An 18,194-nucleotide genomic window follows, 5' to 3' on the forward strand; every position below is an offset into this window, starting at 1 on the left:
TAATTTACATTAGCGAAGGCAGGTAAAGGTAGAGTATGTCCTCCAGTCATCATTTACATAGCATTCACTTATTTCATCACATTGTTATATTATCCAGATGGACAAGTAAAAGTAAATAATTCATATTGGTGTCATACAGTGCGTACAGAGCATCAGCCATGGCGGTCATTTTTGTTCCTCCAGTTGCAGCAATTGAGAAGAGTTTAACCTTGACCTTTGACCTTGACCTGAGCTTCCTGCAGCACTTCCAAGCTTTGTATAAACGATCTAATGTTTTATCTTATAGGTGGTTTAGAGGCTGTGGTTAGATTAGGTTTCACCAATCCAGGTGAGAGGGGGAGGATTTGAGACACGCCAAGCAAGGAGAAGCTCCGATAACAACACACACAGAGGGACAGACTTCATTATCTGATCTGTTAGACATCACTCCAATAAATCTTTACATAGACAATAGTTGTTTGCTGCTGTATATATTCCTCCGGCTGCTATCAATACTGCTCCGTTAACTCTGTATATACTAAGACTTGTATCAGCAGCTGTCAGAGCTCAGATCACTAGTAATGCTAATATCAGTGACGAAGGCCGTGGTCATACTCGTCTATTTAATGCAACTTTTGTGTTTGGACGCGCCATCTGATCTCAGCTGTGTCCATGTCTGTTTTCACATTTGACATTTGGATATGTTTCATAGCCAAAGGAGCAAAAAAGCTTCTATTTTGAAGCATTAAAATCAGGAAGTGTTGGGTTTTCATCAGCAGTAACATAACAGGACTCGGACAGCAGGTCTATAGACCTCCCTCTCTTGCATTTGCTTTTACTCCTGTGTGGGAGAAAGATGAAGGAGACCTGTTTTATAAATTGTGTCCACACTGTCCTCACGGCATGTTGTCTGTCTGATTGACAGTACTGAGTGAACCGACCAGGCAGTTAACGGCATGATCGGAAGACAAAAGAGGAAAAGTGGATCCACGTCCAAGTGTGAAGCAATACGATGAAAATGTCATTTTAAAGAGAAATGAGAGCAAGGACATTTCGTTCAAACATGCAGGCCCAACTCCCTTTTGATGATTTGAAATTCAATACTGTTAATCATGACTAATCACAAATCATGATCAATGAAATGTCAGTGTTCTCATTTCCCCCAAAAATGCTATTAGACAGAAACCTTCGCTTGGAATGGATGCACTATAGTGTGTGATGAGCTTTGTAAAGTATTCTTATAACTGCTTTCCTCCACCATCAGAACACAGACACACATAATCCTTTCAATGCTATCATGAATATTTCCACAAATAATGAAGAAAACTAATTTACTGCCATTCCAGCAAAAACATGTTATGATGAATTCTGAGAAGGGGCCTCAAATTCCAGACGTAGGCAGTATTAGAGCCTTACGTCTACGATTAAATGTAGTCTCACTGATGCTGAGACCAAACCAGCAGGGAACCTGCTCATCTCCATTTAGAAGCCATTCAAAATGAAAGATTAACCAGGTGACAGGAAAGAAGGTCCTTCAGCACTTAATGTTGCACCATTTTCCCAGTGAAGACTTGTGATAACAGTCAGGTCAGTCCATTATTTCTCTCTGACGTCACATTTTGTCATATTTAGCTGTTTTCACAGAATTGAAAACATCACATCTGTATCACGTGTCGGGGAAGAGAAATGAGACTCGATCCAGTCCACTCACACGCACCCACACTCCAGTATGCCGGTTTGCCCTCTATGACATACGGCAACAAGTCCATCTGCCTTAACCTTCGATAAGGAAATAATGTCATTTTAAAATCAACAACTGATTATGAACATAGTGTGCAGCCCTTAACAGTCCTTCCCACACGGAGCCAGAGAAAGTGTGGCAGGCTGATCGTATTGTAAAGCTAGCGTCCTGCTTCATGAAGGAGGTCCTTTGGTCGCCGAGGCTCGTTCTGCTGCTCATCAGCTCCAGTGAGTCGGAGCGCCTGAGATCGAAGGCCGGATGGTTCCCTTTGGAGACGGTTTGGATCCAAACCAGGACATCTAGCACACGAAACATAGCAGTCAGCAGGATAAAGGCTTTAATACACCGGGGGCCTTTTGGTTCACACAGAAAGTGAACACTGAGCACTGAAAAAGCACCACAATTTTTCATCAACCAATCACCCGATGGGTGCGTCGCCATTTTCTCCCAATGAATTCAGGGTGTGTAGTCGAATCTGTTAAAACTGACATTGAGCGTTAGAAGACTGAATACCAACCTTGTACTCCAGAGTTTGTTTCAACATGTCTTCTTCTTCCCGAGTGAAGTTCAGCAGCACAGAAACAGCCCGTATCAACTGGAACGCCTGAAAGAGAAACACAGATTCAGACCGGGTTCCTAACGAGACCAGGGTGTTGGGTCTACTCAGGTGTTGAAGTTCAGGGAGTTAAAACAAGAGCAGGTAGGACGTACCTCGGCCTCTCTGGAGGACATGAACTTGAGTACGACATGTTTGAGATACTCAAAGTTTATCTCTCGTGAGTCGTTGAGGTCTGAGGTGTTGGTCACCGTGGTCTTGGAGGTCGGGGGGCTCAGGCCGGAGGTTGGCAGCGGGTCTGGGAAAACCCTCTCTTGTTTTTCTGCTCGGCTTTCTGGAAGTCTTTCCTTCCCTTCAGATTCTGGCTCCGACTTCAGCTTCTACAGGAGCACAAAACAGGAATAATCACTCGTACAGAGCTTTTTCATTTCACATTGGGTTATGTTGACGGTGTCGTTCAGGGTAGACAAGAAAAAAGTGTAAACCTCACCAGCTCCTTCTGCAGCGTCCTCTTCAGCTCTGCCAATCTCTGCTGCAGCTGCTTGATGGTCTGCAACACAAGGCCAACGTGTTTTATGAGAATGTAGCCGATATTGATATTTCATGGAGAACTAGAAGAACTCCAGCTTATAAAGGTGACCGACCCTGTTCTTGTCGGTGAGCTGCTGCTCCAGTTCTCTGTTGGCCTTCTGAAGGTGATCCAGGTCGTCCACCGTCACGCTGCCGTTCTGATCCTCCTCACACACTTCGGGGCTGTGAAGCTGTTCAGTCAGTGTTTCCACCTCGACCTCCAGGTATGAAATCTGAGCAACAAACACCAAACCACACGTTCATTCATCTTCTATTAGCGTCAGAAATACTGAAGCAGAAATACAAAATCAGATCTGAATATAAACATACAAAGAGAATAAATACATGTATAAAGAGTAATTACAGCACTAAAGGTGTGTAACACACAGGAACATTATTAACTTGTCTTGAGCTCATTATATGGAATCCTCTGTTTTTATGTGTTCGTGTGCTGTTTTAAGCTGAAGTGGTTGTACAGTAGTCGTGTGTAGGTGCTGACCCGGGCCTGGCAGCCGTCCAGCAGCTGTGTCTGGCTGAGCAGCTCGTCTCTCAGGCTGATCAGCTGGGACTCTTTGTCCAGCTCTATCTGCTCCAGCTGGGCTCGCTGCTGCTCCGCCTCCTCCTGCAGCCGGACCAGCGATGCCTGATGACACTGGACCTCTGCAACACACACACAACATTGATGTTCGTACCAAAAATGTTACAAATGAATCACTATGAAAAGGTCATTTGTGTTTATTTGAAACATTCACAATCCAAAATGTGAAATACAGGCTTCCTTTTTAAAAAGTCTCTGATATTCAAAATATTCCCTGACCCGCGGAAGCCTGGAAATATTGTGTGTGTACCGTTCTGGAGAGTTTTGACGTCGTCCTCTCTCAGAGCGAGCTTCTCGCTGAGCGAGGACAATTCCTGCTGGGAGGTCTGGAGAGATGCGGTCAGCTCTCCAACCTGACGACAAGCGGACACACATTTTCATTTTCACACCTGGAATAACTTGTTTGCAACAACTGGCCCAGAGGGAGAGAGACGTGTTGGCTGTTTCTATTATTGTGAATATTGCATGATGTGTGTTCGTCTTCATACCTGTGTTTGCAGCTCCTCCTTCTGTCGTCTTGTTTCTTCGAGAGTGTTGGCGACTTCCGTGCTCGCCGTCTGCTGACTGTCCAGCTCCGCCTGAAGCACAGAGACCAAGAGAAGACGACCTTTAGCCTTTTTTTAAGACCTCTCTCCTTATGTCATAGTAGAGCCAACAGCACAGTCACGTATTTACAGACTTTAATCTTGAATAGTTGTTCAAATCTAAATATCAGCAGAAAATATGCTTTTAAAAGTCAATCAAATGTGAACTTTTGCATTTAAAAATAAAAGCAGTGTGTTGTTACCCTGCACTGTTCCAGCTCCTCCGACCGCTGGCTGAGAGCAGAGTTTGCTTCTCCTCTCTGCTTATCCAGATCAGCCTAGCACACAAGAACAAGGAAGGGAACTTATCACTGATCATAGAGCAACCTGCAACACTTATAGTCATATATAACAACATATAACACAATATAAAAGCCACATCTGTGCGACAGCATGAGGAGAGGGGAACGCACCATCCTGTCGTGCAGCGTTTGCTGTTCTGTGCGTAACGAGGCGATGCTCTCCTCCAGGCAGCTGGCCTTCGCCTGACTCTGCTGCTGTAACAAACACAGCTGCTGGTCCAGAAAGGCCTTCTCTGCATCCCACTCGCCTCGCTGATCAAAACCACACATACATGGTTTAACATTAGTGCGCAAAAACCCACTTCAACTTGATGGAGTACATGGTTGCATGTGAACAATTTCAGATTGTTAGTAGCAACATATCTTTATTGATTCATTATATATGCTAGAAATGGGTACAGGTTGTGGATCAATAGCTTCATCATCATTTTGTGACTACACACTCACAACTGACATTACATTTAGACGCACATCCTCATAAGTGAATATCACATCAATATCACAGAGTCAAAATGTTAAATATCATGGAAATTTAGTTGATGAACAAATTTGCTCCTTCTCGCATCTTTGCATTGACTTCGTATGTGGTTGCATCATGCTGAACACATTCTGCTCGACCGTTGTGGTACTCACCAGTTTGTCTATGTGCTGCTGTTTCTTTGTCATCTGATGATCTGCACTCTTCAGACTCTCACTTCTCTCCAGGACCTTCTGTTCCAAATTAGCTATCTGAAACAGGAAGTAGGCCAGACGTGTGAGCATCATCACCAGCCACTCAACAGAAATCCATTCATCTCATATTATTTTCGTATCCTAATGTTCCACTGTTGTCCTCTGTGATCAGACAGTCTTTACTGTATGATTCCTTGCTCCCTATAATCCCAGGACCGTGTGATTTTGTTATTGAGCAATGCTTCAAAAGGAACAAGAAGTGGATATGGGTTAATAATTGCATAATGTGTTATTGTAATTGCTTACTTGTGTGTCTGTTCTCTCTCTGTAGGCTCTGGAGGAGTCGTCTTTGTGTCGGAGGAGATTCTGCAGCTCGGTGATGCTGCAGCTCATTCTGGACGCCTACATCAGACAGGAGACACACAGCTGTCACACTGATCCACTACCTTTACTTTGTCAGCACAAAGTAAAGCTATGACAGATAGGAACGCCACATGTTGTTTTCCTGTCGAAGATTTCACTGGGATGGAAACTGGATTGACATTATCCGATTTTCAGTGACTAAATTCTGAGCATCAGCTGTTATTTGGTGACGTATGTCTGCTAATTTAGCACAATAAGTACATAAAACATCATTTTACTTTGGTATTTTTCAACATGGACTCTATTTTCCCATGTTTCTGCATCTCAGTAACAATTTTGAAACTGGTCCAGTATTGAGAGAGATGCTGTGCAGCGTGAAGTGGACACTAAAAGGGCTTGTTTTTGCAACTGACAGGTTCAGATTGTTATTATAAGTGTCTTATTTATGGAAAGAACCCTAAGGAGACAGTGTTCTTCTTCTGTGGTCACAGCACCCACAAGAACACCAGTCAGCCACTCTGGTTGGATGGAAATAAATACAGGCGGCTATGGAATTCAAAGACCTCATCCACATGTCCAAAGATAACACAAAGGCACACTTTCTGTAGTTTCTGTCCATCATTGTCTTCCCACTACCATCGTGCTTATTTTCCTGGTTAGACTCGGTTAGACCCAATAACACACAGACCAGATCAAGCAAAAGGTAAAGAAATAGATTGTATTTGTCTGTAGGGTCCTTTCCATAATGTTGACACTTAATATGATCACATTGCAGCCTGTGAGCAGCTTCTCTCTGCAGCACTCTCCCTCCAGTTCCAGGATTAACAATACCGAAGGTACTTTCACAATAAATGTGATTGTTTTTCTAATGATGGGTTTGGAGATTCTGTGACATATGATGATCTATAGGCGTGGGTTCAGTGAACAGCGTTTTACCTGCGTCTCCAGAGAGCTGACGGTATCAGCATGGTTAGTTCGAACCACCAGCAGCTCTGCTCGGGTCTCTTCCAGACTTTGCTCCAGGCAGGACTTCTGAAAAGGCAACAACTGGACTAATAAACAGGTGATCTGGCTTTGACAAACAGGGACAGGGCATACTCATAGTGAAATACATTTAAATTTAGCTCACCATTATATCTATTAGTTTTAATGCACTGCATGTTCAACAAAGATGTATTGAAAGCTTCTATAACGAGATTGGCAACACTTTCGCTTCGCTATCAATTAGCTTAAATGACTGAATGAAAGAATTATATTTTGGTATTTACACGTTACTGTGTTTATACATTACTGAGAAGAATGCTGTCCATGTTTATCTTAAAGAAATTGTAGAGTGTAGGAAGGCTTTCAATGTGTGCCAAAAAAAAATATGGGAGAAGGTTCCAGTCAACGGGGGTCTGAACCAAGGCCCAGATGTTCATCACCTCCTGGAGAAGCTCCTGGAGAATCTCGTCCTGGCTCAGGTTCCCCTGTAACCGTCTGTCCAGAGCAGTCACTTTCCTCTGAAGGTCCGCTAACAAGCGCTCTTTGTCCTCCTCTGTTACAGTAGCCTGATGATGTAAAGGGAAGGAAAAAAAAGGTCCACGATAATAATAATGTGGGAAAATGTAAAAAAAAAACATGAATAAAATGTGCGTTCTGTTTGAATGAGTTTATATCGTACTCCAGCAGGGGTCAGTGATAAAATGCACTATGAACTATGAGTTTAGAATCAACACCACAGACTGCTAAACTACAACAAAGTTTAGGACTACACTTTGGGCTCTGTTAGTCTTCATTACGGATGTCCCAATCAAGGGCTGGTGCTCGCGATGCAAGTCATTTTATAATGAATTAAGAGTCCCAAAATGCTTCATCAGTGCTTGTGACTTCGGTTCAGCCTTTGCCTGAGTTACCCGAATTAAATGTACCTTAATAAATGACGGAGAGCCCCAGAGCCTTTATGTTCTGACCTTTTGTTGCTGCAACTTCAGGGCATCATGTTCAGTGTGTAATTCCTGGAGGGACAGCTCTAACGTAGACACCGTACACTGGGACTGGAACACAAAGAGAGCTGCCTTGAAAACACGTTTATGAATAAATAGTGTTCATAAATTCAGTAAAGAAGTAATAGTGCAGCTTGTGTGACTGTTGATGGATCTGGTCTTTAGGACTGACCTTCTGGAAGTCTTCAGAGACCTGCTGGATGACCGACTGCAGCCTCTGGCATCGTTCCTCAAGCTCACCGACGTTCTTGTCTGCCTCCTCTCTGAGCAGCAGCAGCTCCTCTCTGTTAAAGTCAACGACATACTCGTTGTCTTCTGGTGCCATTTCACAACAAAGGTAATCATTTCTATAGAATAGTGTGAATTACATTTGAAAGTTAACAGGCAAATCCCAATGTAACTGCTGAGGATATGATTTGTATTTTTTCTTTTTTTTGTCTAGAAGAGATGATTGAGAAGCTTGACCAACAGACCAAAATAAATATTTTTAAATGAGCATAAAATAATAACTGTTGCATTCCTCTCACCGCTCTATTTCAAGCTCAGAGTTGAGGCTGCAACTCTCTTCATGCTGCTGCTGCAGAGTCTGGAGTTTCCCTCGAGCCTCGGACAGCCTCTGCTTTACCGACTGAACCTCGGCCTCCTTTTGCTGGAGCTGCTGCTCCCGCTGGCTCAGTTGCTCCTCCTTCTTCAGCAACTGATGTAAGGGAAATACATCTTATTCAAAGAACGCACCATGCATTAAACTGCTATGAATGCAGGTAAAAATCACACCTCAACGAACTAAGTGCTTTTCAAAAACACACTCTCCTATCCTGCACCGAGCATCGCAGATTGCACTTAAAGAAAAGTTTGCAATTGCAAAAAAACAAAATAGATGGTAGCAAACGGCTTCACTGTTATTAAGTAATGCTGCAAATCCAACCTTGCAACCCCACATGTACGCACCATGTGTTTAACTTTAGCGAGCTCCTGTTGCTGAAAGCCCTCCAGTTCATCCATGTCATCCCTTTTCTGGAAGAGTGCTAAGCTTTGCTCCATCATCTCCTCTATCCGGGCTGACAGGGAAGCCTTTTCCTAAACAAACACAACAGTCATACCGTGAATGGGCACGTTGAGAGTCCAGTTTCAGAGCAGTGCAGTGGCATTCCTATAAGTCACTATAAGGTGCTGCAATGCTGGTGAACTTAATTGACAGATCAGCTGTGTAACACACAGCAATACAGTCCTCAGACCAATCAACAACCATCCACACTCTGTGACCATAACGACTCATAAGGTGGCAAGAAGGGTTAACGACTCGTCCACACCCATTAATACCCATGTGTATACTTGACTTGATGTCCCAGGATCCACTTGCCCCCACCGAAGTGCTAACAACTCAAGTTTCAAATGAATCTTTACTGACCGAAACAATGTCACCACATTCTTTTAGTCACATTATCATCTGTTAGTTTGACAGGAATAGCACACCTCAATGACTTATCATTTTCCTTTATAATGTAATTTGTGAACTCCAATTTCAAGCCAATTTTTGACGGTAAATACTAATGATGACTGTGCAAGTGTAAATAAGGCGACGCTCCGTCCTTTAAAAAATGCCGCTCTGTCCAAGACCTGCCTGCTCGCCTGCACTCACATGCTCTGATGCAGAGGTCGAGTGTTTACTTGAAATCTGGGCAGACGGTTGGAACTGGGGTAATGTGAATACAGGCCAGCAGGGGACTGGGGAGGGAGGACAATCGTGCTTCAGCACGGTACGGGGAAACTGGGCCCAAGAATGACATGCCTATCACAGTCTTAACAACCCTACAAAAGGTTAAATACCAAAAATCCACCCCAGTCAGTTAAAAGAAGCCTAAGAAGCCTCTTGGATGAGAGGAGAAACGTCTTCAAACACCTACAGTAAGTCCAGTTGCCAACGATAAAGCTTCCAAAGATAACCTCTGCAACACTTTCACTGTTAACTAACTGGTAATTTTCTGGCGCGTTTGTGACATTGACCAAGAAAAAACAATTATGATGTGAAAGTCACAGAGATTTTTGAAGACTTACCTTTTCCAAATCAGTCATCTTCTCCATCCATTCCTGTAGGTAAAGAACAGAACGATATAATGAGACAAACCACACGTCCGGACGGCACAATAAGTGAGACAGAGTGGCATTTACCTGATCCTTCTTTTCCAGGGCTAAAGCCAACCCCTCCGCCATCTTGGCTCTGCTGGCATGGTTGGACTCGTTCTGGTCCTGAAGTTTCTTTATGGACGCTGAGAAGTTAAAGTGAGAAAGAGAAAAAGCAAAAGATGGAAACCATACAGAGAAGCTTTGTACGCAGCCAAAGAGAAAATAAATATTAAATAGTTTGAAGCTGTGAAAAGTTAAGAGTCAGATTAAGAAGTGAGTTCATCCCAAAAGCAACGACAGGCGAAGACAAGCGATGCATGACAAAAACTAAAAACACAGTTAAAGCTGCCATATCTGTGTGAACCGGGGAAAACACCCTCAAGTATAAATACATCATCACCGGATAGAACCAACAACGCAACATGTTACTGTTATTGATACCTGAGAATAAACTCAACAATCACGAGCTCTTTACCATTAACTAAACCTTTTAGTTAATTTATATACATTCCAGTTGAATTCCACCCTTTGAGGATGTGAGCGTGATAGAAGAGCCCTGATGGAACATGGGGGTTGGATTATCAGACATATTGTGCTCACATCCAGATTTCAATCAAATGGAAAAGTCACCAAAAATATTTGAATTCCTCCTCCGGACCACAAATACCCACAACATCATCTCGACAGTTCTACTGATCTGAACTGAAAAATCAATAACACATGACTGGCAGATAAACCGGCATCTCCACTGGCAGTAATCTCAACAGACCAGAAGGCAACACAGTTATAAAACGTGTTGATGGATGTGGCTGCAATCAGTGGCTTAATGTTGACAACTGTAGCTAAGGTGAGCAATATCTATACCACACAGCCTATGTTTCTTATAGACGTACATCCGACTGAAAGCAGCAGGCAAAGCAATTGTTAGATTCAAAGAAGAGAGCGTTCAGCGCTCCCACAGCAAACCTCTAAAATCCATGATATTAGCTTCTGACATAAAACAAATCATCTTCATGGAAGGAAGTGATGATGCGCCAGGTGATGGTTATTACAGCGGACACACAGATGAGAGAAAGGAAGCTCATTGGGAAGAGAGTAAAGGTACGTACAATCCTGATGCTTTTCTAACGCAATTTCAAGCTTCTCCTTGGTCTTCTGCATAATTCGTAGCTGCTCAGCGTAGTCTAGTGTTGGGAAGTAGGGATGGGGCATCGGGCATCACACACACACACACACACACGCGCACACACACCAACAACAACACACACAACACAGACAAGGAGGAGGAACCGGCAGATGACGGTGAAGAGAGGAGGCAGGAGAGAGAGAGAGAGTGAACAAAAGGAGAGGGAGAAAGCAAAAGGGAAAACATAATTGAGAAATAATGGAAGGTAAAACTATTAATGATTTTCTTATCTGAGAAAACCATACTGGTTAAAGAGGCTGTATGAGAATGCATGACCTTTAACCTTTTCTAAGGGTGCAGAGTCACACGTGAAAGGAGGGGCCAATATACTGAGTAGAGGACTGTGTCCCATTGAATATACGTCATGACGTATATTCAGCAAACGTTTAAATTTAGCAACAAAGTATTATATTCATTCTGAGAAATTATACAGTGGCGTTGAAAAGAAAGCTTGAGATTTCAAACTTTCTGGCAAATTTAGACAGTTGAGGGAGTGAAGGGCAAAATACAATATAAATGACCTTTTTGACAAAACCACACATTTCCTGGAATTTCATCACAGCAACTCATAATGTGACTCAGTAGTGTTTATGGCCCTGCGTGCCTGTATGCTGTCATGACAACGTCTGGGCTCCTGATGAGTCGGTGGTGACCTGGAGGATCGCCTCCCAGACCTGGATGAGGGCAGCAGTAAGCTCCTGGACAGTCTGTGGTGGTCATTGGCAGTGATACATAACGTCTCATAGGGGCTCAATTGGATTTAGGTCAGAAGAACACAAGGGCCTGTCATCCAGGAACAGCCTGCACACTCTGGACACATGAGGCCAGGCTAGTCCTGCATCTGGGGAAACCCGGGACCCACTGCACCAGGAAGAACCCGGGACCCATTGCACCAGGAGGAACCCAGGACCCAAGGCACCAAGAGGAACCCGGGGCCCACTGCACCAAGAGGAACCCGGGGCCCACTGCGTTTTAAAGCAAAAGTAAACACAAACACGCCTTGTGCCACGTTGCTGGATTTGGAGTAAATGCAGACTAACAGCAGGCTATATCCTGTCCGCTGTGTGTGTGTGTGTGTGTGTGTGTGTGTGTGTGTGTGTGTGTGTGTGTGTGTGTGTGTGTGTGTGTGTGTGTGTGTGTGTGTGCCTGCCTCAGTAAAAAGTATTGTTTTTAAGTAAATTCCTGCCTATTGTACCTTTAAAGGCCAAGTATGTTTCCGATCAGTAGGGTCTATTATCTTGTAACATTTGCTGGTTTTTCGGAGAAGACAATCAAATTAAATATTGAAATATTAATGAGACAAACTTTTGACATTTATTTGGGGAAGATTAATTGTTAATAAACCGTTATTATTTCTTTTTTTTAAATAATCTTGAGAATAATTGAAACATGTGTCATTATATTAAGAAAAGAAACAATAATTGTTAGATTAATTGATACCAAATCATGTGATGATTCTGATATTTCATCATTCAACAGTGATTGAATCTATCGCCTACAGTCCTGTTCTTAACTGGTTCACATTGCACTTTGGTGAACATTTCTCCAATCCAGAGAGCTGCTTTACCTCAGTCTGACGTGTCCTACCTGATAACTTGGCCTCCAGCTTCCGGATCTGATCATTCCTTCTGAGAATCTGTGCAGGGAGGTCGTCCCTGGAGCTGCTGCCATCAGATGCCTGAAAAAAAAACACAGTGTGTGTGAGAATTTAAAGCAAATATTCATCTGACGTTGCACAACACATGAAATAACCAGTACACCACTGTCCTGCTCATCTTCTTCTTTCCTTTACTGTAATGGCAGCTGGCATACGTGCCTTGTACCCAAAATACAATGTTAACTGGTTGCATTGCTTCTCAGTGACTTAACTAAATAATTTAGCCACGTGCAACTGAGACGGCACTACAGCCTCAGGAGTCTGGCTTCCCCTGTGAGGGGTTGCACTACCCTGCTCCAATGAATAGAGCTCTACTCCACATATGGATTCCCTTTACAAGCAAAGATAAAAACATTTCTCTTTAAAACCCTACTGGAAAAGAGGCACTGCAAAACCCACTTAAAAAACGGGTCAAATGAGCATTCACAACCACAAAGAAGAAAAACACAGATTAGTCAAATGTGAGAATGTGACGCTAGAGTTGAATCAACAGGGCTTCATGTTAGACTGGTTGGTCTGAGTGCCTGCAAACAATACGATCAGTCAGTCACACCCAAGCTCTGCTGCTTACCCTGACTGGTGACTATTTCGAAGGCCAGTCATGGTTACGATCATTCAGTGTGAAAAAAGACATCAGCATCCCTGATCAGTGGGGCTCAGAGGACAAAGGGGGTCGTCCTCTAATCAGCCCTTGGGCAAGATATCCCACATTGCTTTCGAAGCCCTCAGTGTGTGAATGTGTTGAATTAGATCCTGATGGGCAGGTGGCACTTCGCATGGTAGTGTATCAGTGTATGAATGTGTGAACGGGTGAATGTTGACATGTAAGATTCAGTGCTTTGAGTGGTCGGCAGACTAGAAAGGCGCTTTAGGAATGTAAATCGATTCAACATTTATTTTAATTTTTTTATTATTATTATTACATCTGGACTGAAAACAGTCCGCTACTACTTTCCCGTTGCCTGATGTGTTCAAAACATGTGACTTTTAATGACTTCCTGAAGAGAATTTATCACATTTCCAGTCTTTTTTTTCCCCACCGCGAGTATTAACAAATTAATTGTAAAATACATAAACTGACAGAAGAGCTGTTTCACTGCTTTGTATCCATGACAATTAATGATGCTGTTTGTGTGAATGCTTTCTTCCATATATGAATAAACACATCCCAGTCACTGGTTTAATTACTACACTCAGATAAGTGGTGCTATATGATGATCTTCTGATTAAAGGTCAAGAATAACAGTTTCACTTCTCTTCATTATCGGGATAATCGTGAATATCGTCATGACTGATTTGAAAAATCTTGCTATCATGGGAGAGGAGTAAAAATTCCTTACAGGAAGTGTCATGTGATTAAAAAAAATACACGTTGCCATTTTTTATAAATGTATTTATTGTTTATTTATACAGGGAGACCTTATGATTTGTGATTACCTTATTTTAATTTTAAAGATGTTCTCTCTGTGATGCAATACAGATATTTGATTCTAAGAGATTCCTGTATGTTTAAGTAACATTAAGTTTTAAGTTCTAGTTTGATGATAATCAGGATAATATCGTGAATCGTAATTTTTGGGGCATGACAATTTCATATTGCCCAGTACCTTAAGTGTGACACAGTTTCACACAACCAATAAGACAAGACCAATGCAATAAAATACCAGAGCAATGGTAAATTATGCACTAAACCACTAGGATGACCGCATGCAAACATTTCAAAGCATTAGAACAGAGACTGGTGATACTTACAAAGTCGTCCCCTGAGTCCGCCCCCACGGAGGTGATGGATTCCTTGCTGATGGTTCGCGGTATACGAACGCCTGTCCGGGGAGCCGTGGCTGCCTCCTCTGCAATCTTCTTCTTCAACTTGGCAAACATGTTTGTCCTTTTATTATCTCCTTGAGTCCAAGTTGCAGTTTGTGTAGTGTAGGTGACTTCAGGGGATGCATGGAGTTTATGGCTCTTTGCTGTGGGGTCTGAACCGGAGCTGCGTCCTTGTGCAGGTCCACTCAAGACAAGTTTGCACTGGTACTTCCATCGTGCTGCCACTAAAAAAAACAAGAGACAGTTATCAAAAGACTGATAAAAGACTGACAACTGTGGCTTCTTGTCTGCATTGTTGTAATGAATCAAGATATGTTATTATCACCATGTAATAGACAGCATATTATATTTTGGCATCTTCATTACAGACCAATGCTAGAACATTGTGGTTGTTTAGTCTCCTCTACAGGCCACTTCTGATAAATAATATAGCAACCTTCTGAAGGCAAATCTATTGTCATGCAAACTGCACCAAACCTCTAGATGCTTTTCATGCGGGAAAAAAATGTAAAGGGAGAAATTAATCCAAAATTATCTCTTTGAGATTAAAACCAGCTTTTGACTGACTGATCGACGGTGCATGCTAACTAACTCAACCTTCTCACGCTAATGTGTTGATGATACGTTGGTGCTGCTAATTAGCTCACGAGTTTATCAGTGTTAATCCCATTGAAACGTGTACAATTACACTGTCAGACTATGTTTTGACAGACGGCTAGCTAGCTAGCTAGCTCTCCTAGCCACAACAATGCGAGTGAACATCACCACCGCCGGGCGATTTTAGCCGTCGTTAGCTTGCTCGCTCACTAAAGTTGTCTTTCTCTCACCATCATAACTTCGGAACAAATATCAGTCAGCGTCGTTATGTGCTCCACGTCTGTTTGTTCGCCTCTTCTCTGTAACAGCTAGCCGGGTCCAGTCGATGTCAACTCGCTGGTAGCGCAGGCTGCTGTCTCGTCTGACAAGCTAGCTACTGCTTGGTGAGCTACACGTCACCACCCCAACGCACGTGACCAAGGACGTCACGGCAGCGCCTCTGTTCATTGATGGGCACGTATTCCTGTATTCACTGGAGTTTGCTGTTGTCGAATAATCCAGAGGTTTTTTTTATTTTAAAGCACGTGCGAGAAATTCAAAACTTGTAAAATATATCTGCCCCAACTCGTCTTTTTGGGAGTTTGCTTTTAGTCAGATGTTTGGTATGACAAGTTTTTTTTTACAGAAAATTAGATACTCAACTCAAGTTTAGAAATTATTTTTGTTTTATTTGGACTTTTGCTAATGAAATGCCTGTTTAGAAGATACATACATAAAGGCATTTTATTAGGAAAATTCCATGTAAACATCAGCATATTTCCTAATCAGAAACCTGACCTCCTTGTCTTCATTTCTCACTTAAAACCCTGTCTTGACAGTCTAAAATACTGCACAAACGCTTACAGCTGTGAAAAGCCTTGTCATTAATTTGATTTCCAACGTATTCAATTTTTTGTTTGTTTTGGGGGTTTGTTTATTGCTGTTGTTTGTATTGTTGTCTGCTACAAATGTCTTTTCAATCAAGACTGAAGAGTCGCGTATGGCGGTGCCTGTGTGTGCTCGTACTCAATGGGTGCAGTCGAATAGTCAAAAAATAAGGTCCTAACTCCTATTCCTATCTCCTATTCCTTGACCTCTGGGGAAAACGTCACGGGGTCAAGGAAAGGCGATAGGAGAACTCAAAAGGACTTAGGAATAGTCGACCGCGGTGTTCAGAGAATCCGACCGGACTTTCACTAAACTACGTCATTATATCGCGGCCGCTGATGATTGACAGCTGATGATCGGCACCGGCGATTGACGTGCGTCTGCGCTGGAGAAACTACAATAATGGACTACAAAAAGCGCATCTTCCACTTCTCCACATGTTGGTTTTATCAACAGCTGGTTCACTGACCGGCTTCAGGTCCAGCAGCTCCTCCTTTCTGTTTGACCGTTGTTTTATTTACTTTTCATTTGTGGTTTTAGTTTCGTTTTTGTCAAACATTTGTAACATGATTGAAATAAATAAAAAAAAAACATTAAATTATTATCACTGTCCACACATTTATCATCACTATTCCAATTACTCTGTGTGCATGAAAGTCATTGTTAAATATGTAAATGCACCTATCGTTTGTTTTCATGAACGGCCGAGGTGTGCGGCACTTTAAATGTTGCTCTCGCAAAGAATTGTGGGTCGGCGTAATCTCCTTTCCTATGGCATAGGAAGGTCCGTTGCATCCTATGCTAAAGGAGCTCTGAAAGGAAGCATTGGAGCTCCTTTCCTATGCATTTAGAGAATTCGAACAGCTCTTATCATGGCGGCCACTTGTTTACTTCCGGGTCACTTCTTCAGTTAGGAACCTTCCTAAGCAAAAAAGACTATTCGACTGCACCCAATGACTCGCTCACTTTTATACGACACCAAGGCCCGCCCTACACACGTCAGCTCGGCTGTTTATTAGGTCGTTTTTTGAAACATCATTCGCTGACACAGTTTTGAACCAATCAAGTGTTGACATGCCTATCCACTATTGGTCTGATCCGCCTGTCAATCACGTTTATTTTAACACGTTATATTCATTTTGAGCAGGTTTAAAGTTCCATACAACAGGATTTAAAATACAATAATCCGTTATTTATCCCACAACAGGGACATTTGCGGCGTTTACAGCCGCAGGGAAAGGGTAAATAATAAATAATTAAACACGCAAGAAATACAGACCATAACATCAAACAAACAATATGAACACATTTAAACATACATTGAGGTTTAAACTGGTTTTAAAATGAATCCTTGTCGGAGCCACCCAGCCAGTCTTCATCTTGAAAAACTGCTCCATGGATTTGAGTGGCGAATACAATTTACATCACAAGCAAGCACACACGCACACATGCAGATAAATGAGAGGTAGTGCCTCCATTAACACTTTACTGCTCCAATGTGGTGAAAGACAGAAAGTCTGGCTGCATTTTCAAAGGTCCAGTTTACCCAAATAGGAAAAAGGACGTTCAGGTTTCTCTCCATGCAGAGCAGCCAGCCTCCACCCAACTACAACGGAAGCCAATGGCCTTTTGTTCCTGGCACACACTAGCAGTGGTGTAGTGGAGGGTATACGCAGGTATACGGGGTATACCCACTTCTTTTTCTGGTGGTTTACAGTATACCCACCTATCAGCCAGAAAGCCATTGGAATATATGGGAGAGTATACCCACTTCCTCCTCTGTAACCTACCCATCTACCTAGCAGTACACCCACCTCATCAACTACCACCACACCACTGCACACTAGCTATTAAATGTTAAAACGGCCACTTAAGCATTTTAAGGATATCTTCAAACTGAACTTTGACTGGAAGAAATAACATTTTAGATATCTAGAAAAACGATTTATACTGGCAGTGTTTCTCTATTGACATTCTAACTAGACGACGATTTTTACTGGGAAAATGTCATAATATCTAAAACTAAGTATATGTAGTATAATCCAGATTAGAGCAGACTGGCATGTACTCCATATCTGGGTCAATTAAGACAGACTAGTTATCGACATCTGTATGGTTTTGGTGTTGTAGACTCCAGTACAAAAAAAACACTTAATTTTAGCATTAATGCTGAAATACAGCACACCATACCAGCTCATTCACAGATTGTGTACTTTGAAACATTTCAGTATAATAGCTGCATTATGTTCAAGATTGCAACATGTACAGCTGCCTGGGGCACAGCTGCATTTAGGCTTTCATTACATGGTTATGTTCCCATGCATGTTCTTGTCTGCATGACTTTGCTTTATTGTTTCTTCTTTTTAACTATTGTGCACATTTACTAAGGAAACGTTTTGGATAAGAAAACATATCTTGGGATAAACTCATTTTGGATTCTAGTTCTGGCATTTTACAGAAAATCTCACCTGAAAAAAATAAAATAAAGTGAAACTGGGTGGAGTCTATCACATAGGATTATGTTTACATTAAATCAGTGAGCATCTTCATATGTGCAGTCATAAAAACCAGGACGGCAGACTCAAA

General features: G+C 42.3%; 1 protein-coding gene across 2 annotated transcripts; it reads right to left on the reverse strand.

Moving 5' to 3' along the window:
* Positions 1 to 703: 703 nt before the first annotated feature.
* On the reverse strand, positions 704 to 15,122 carry golga1 (golgin A1). 2 transcript variants are annotated; one of them, XM_084025933.1, is made up of 24 exons: positions 14,972 to 15,122; positions 14,070 to 14,368; positions 12,248 to 12,338; positions 10,584 to 10,658; positions 9,520 to 9,617; positions 9,406 to 9,438; positions 8,299 to 8,427; positions 7,878 to 8,047; positions 7,523 to 7,634; positions 7,318 to 7,401; positions 6,790 to 6,915; positions 6,302 to 6,397; positions 5,309 to 5,404; positions 4,964 to 5,059; positions 4,442 to 4,582; positions 4,232 to 4,306; positions 3,933 to 4,022; positions 3,695 to 3,797; positions 3,346 to 3,506; positions 2,921 to 3,079; positions 2,767 to 2,826; positions 2,432 to 2,656; positions 2,238 to 2,324; positions 704 to 2,019 (listed from the first exon to the last, which is right to left on the reverse strand). In XM_084025933.1, the coding sequence occupies exons 2-24, from the start codon at positions 14,196 to 14,198 to the stop codon at positions 1,939 to 1,941; spliced, it is 2,517 nt and encodes an 838-aa protein (XP_083882059.1). In that variant the 5' UTR covers positions 14,199 to 14,368; positions 14,972 to 15,122; the 3' UTR covers positions 704 to 1,938. The 2 variants fall into 2 exon arrangements, with proteins under 2 accessions (XP_083882059.1, XP_083882060.1); XM_084025934.1 differs by lacking the exon at positions 8,299 to 8,427.
* Between the last annotated feature and the right edge of the window lie 3,072 nt (positions 15,123 to 18,194).

The sequence above is a fragment of the Eutrigla gurnardus genome (assembly GCF_963514095.1).
Source record: "Eutrigla gurnardus genome assembly, chromosome: 13".
Lineage (NCBI taxonomy): Eukaryota > Metazoa > Chordata > Actinopteri > Perciformes > Triglidae > Eutrigla > Eutrigla gurnardus.

What these genes read in the sequence shown, in the direction of transcription:
- golga1 (XM_084025933.1), bottom strand. Translation starts at nt 14,198, where the DNA reads ATGTTTGCCAAGTTGAAGAAGAAGATTGCAGAGGAGGCAGCCACGGCT. An exon ending in TCTCTGAAGACTTCCAGAAG is followed by an intron (nt 7,402 to 7,522) that starts GTCAGTCCTAAA and finishes TTTGTGTTCCAG; the next exon opens with TCCCAGTGTACGGTGTCTAC. An exon ending in AGCAGCACATAGACAAACTG is followed by an intron (nt 4,583 to 4,963) that starts GTGAGTACCACA and finishes GGTTTTGATCAG; the next exon opens with CGAGGCGAGTGGGATGCAGA.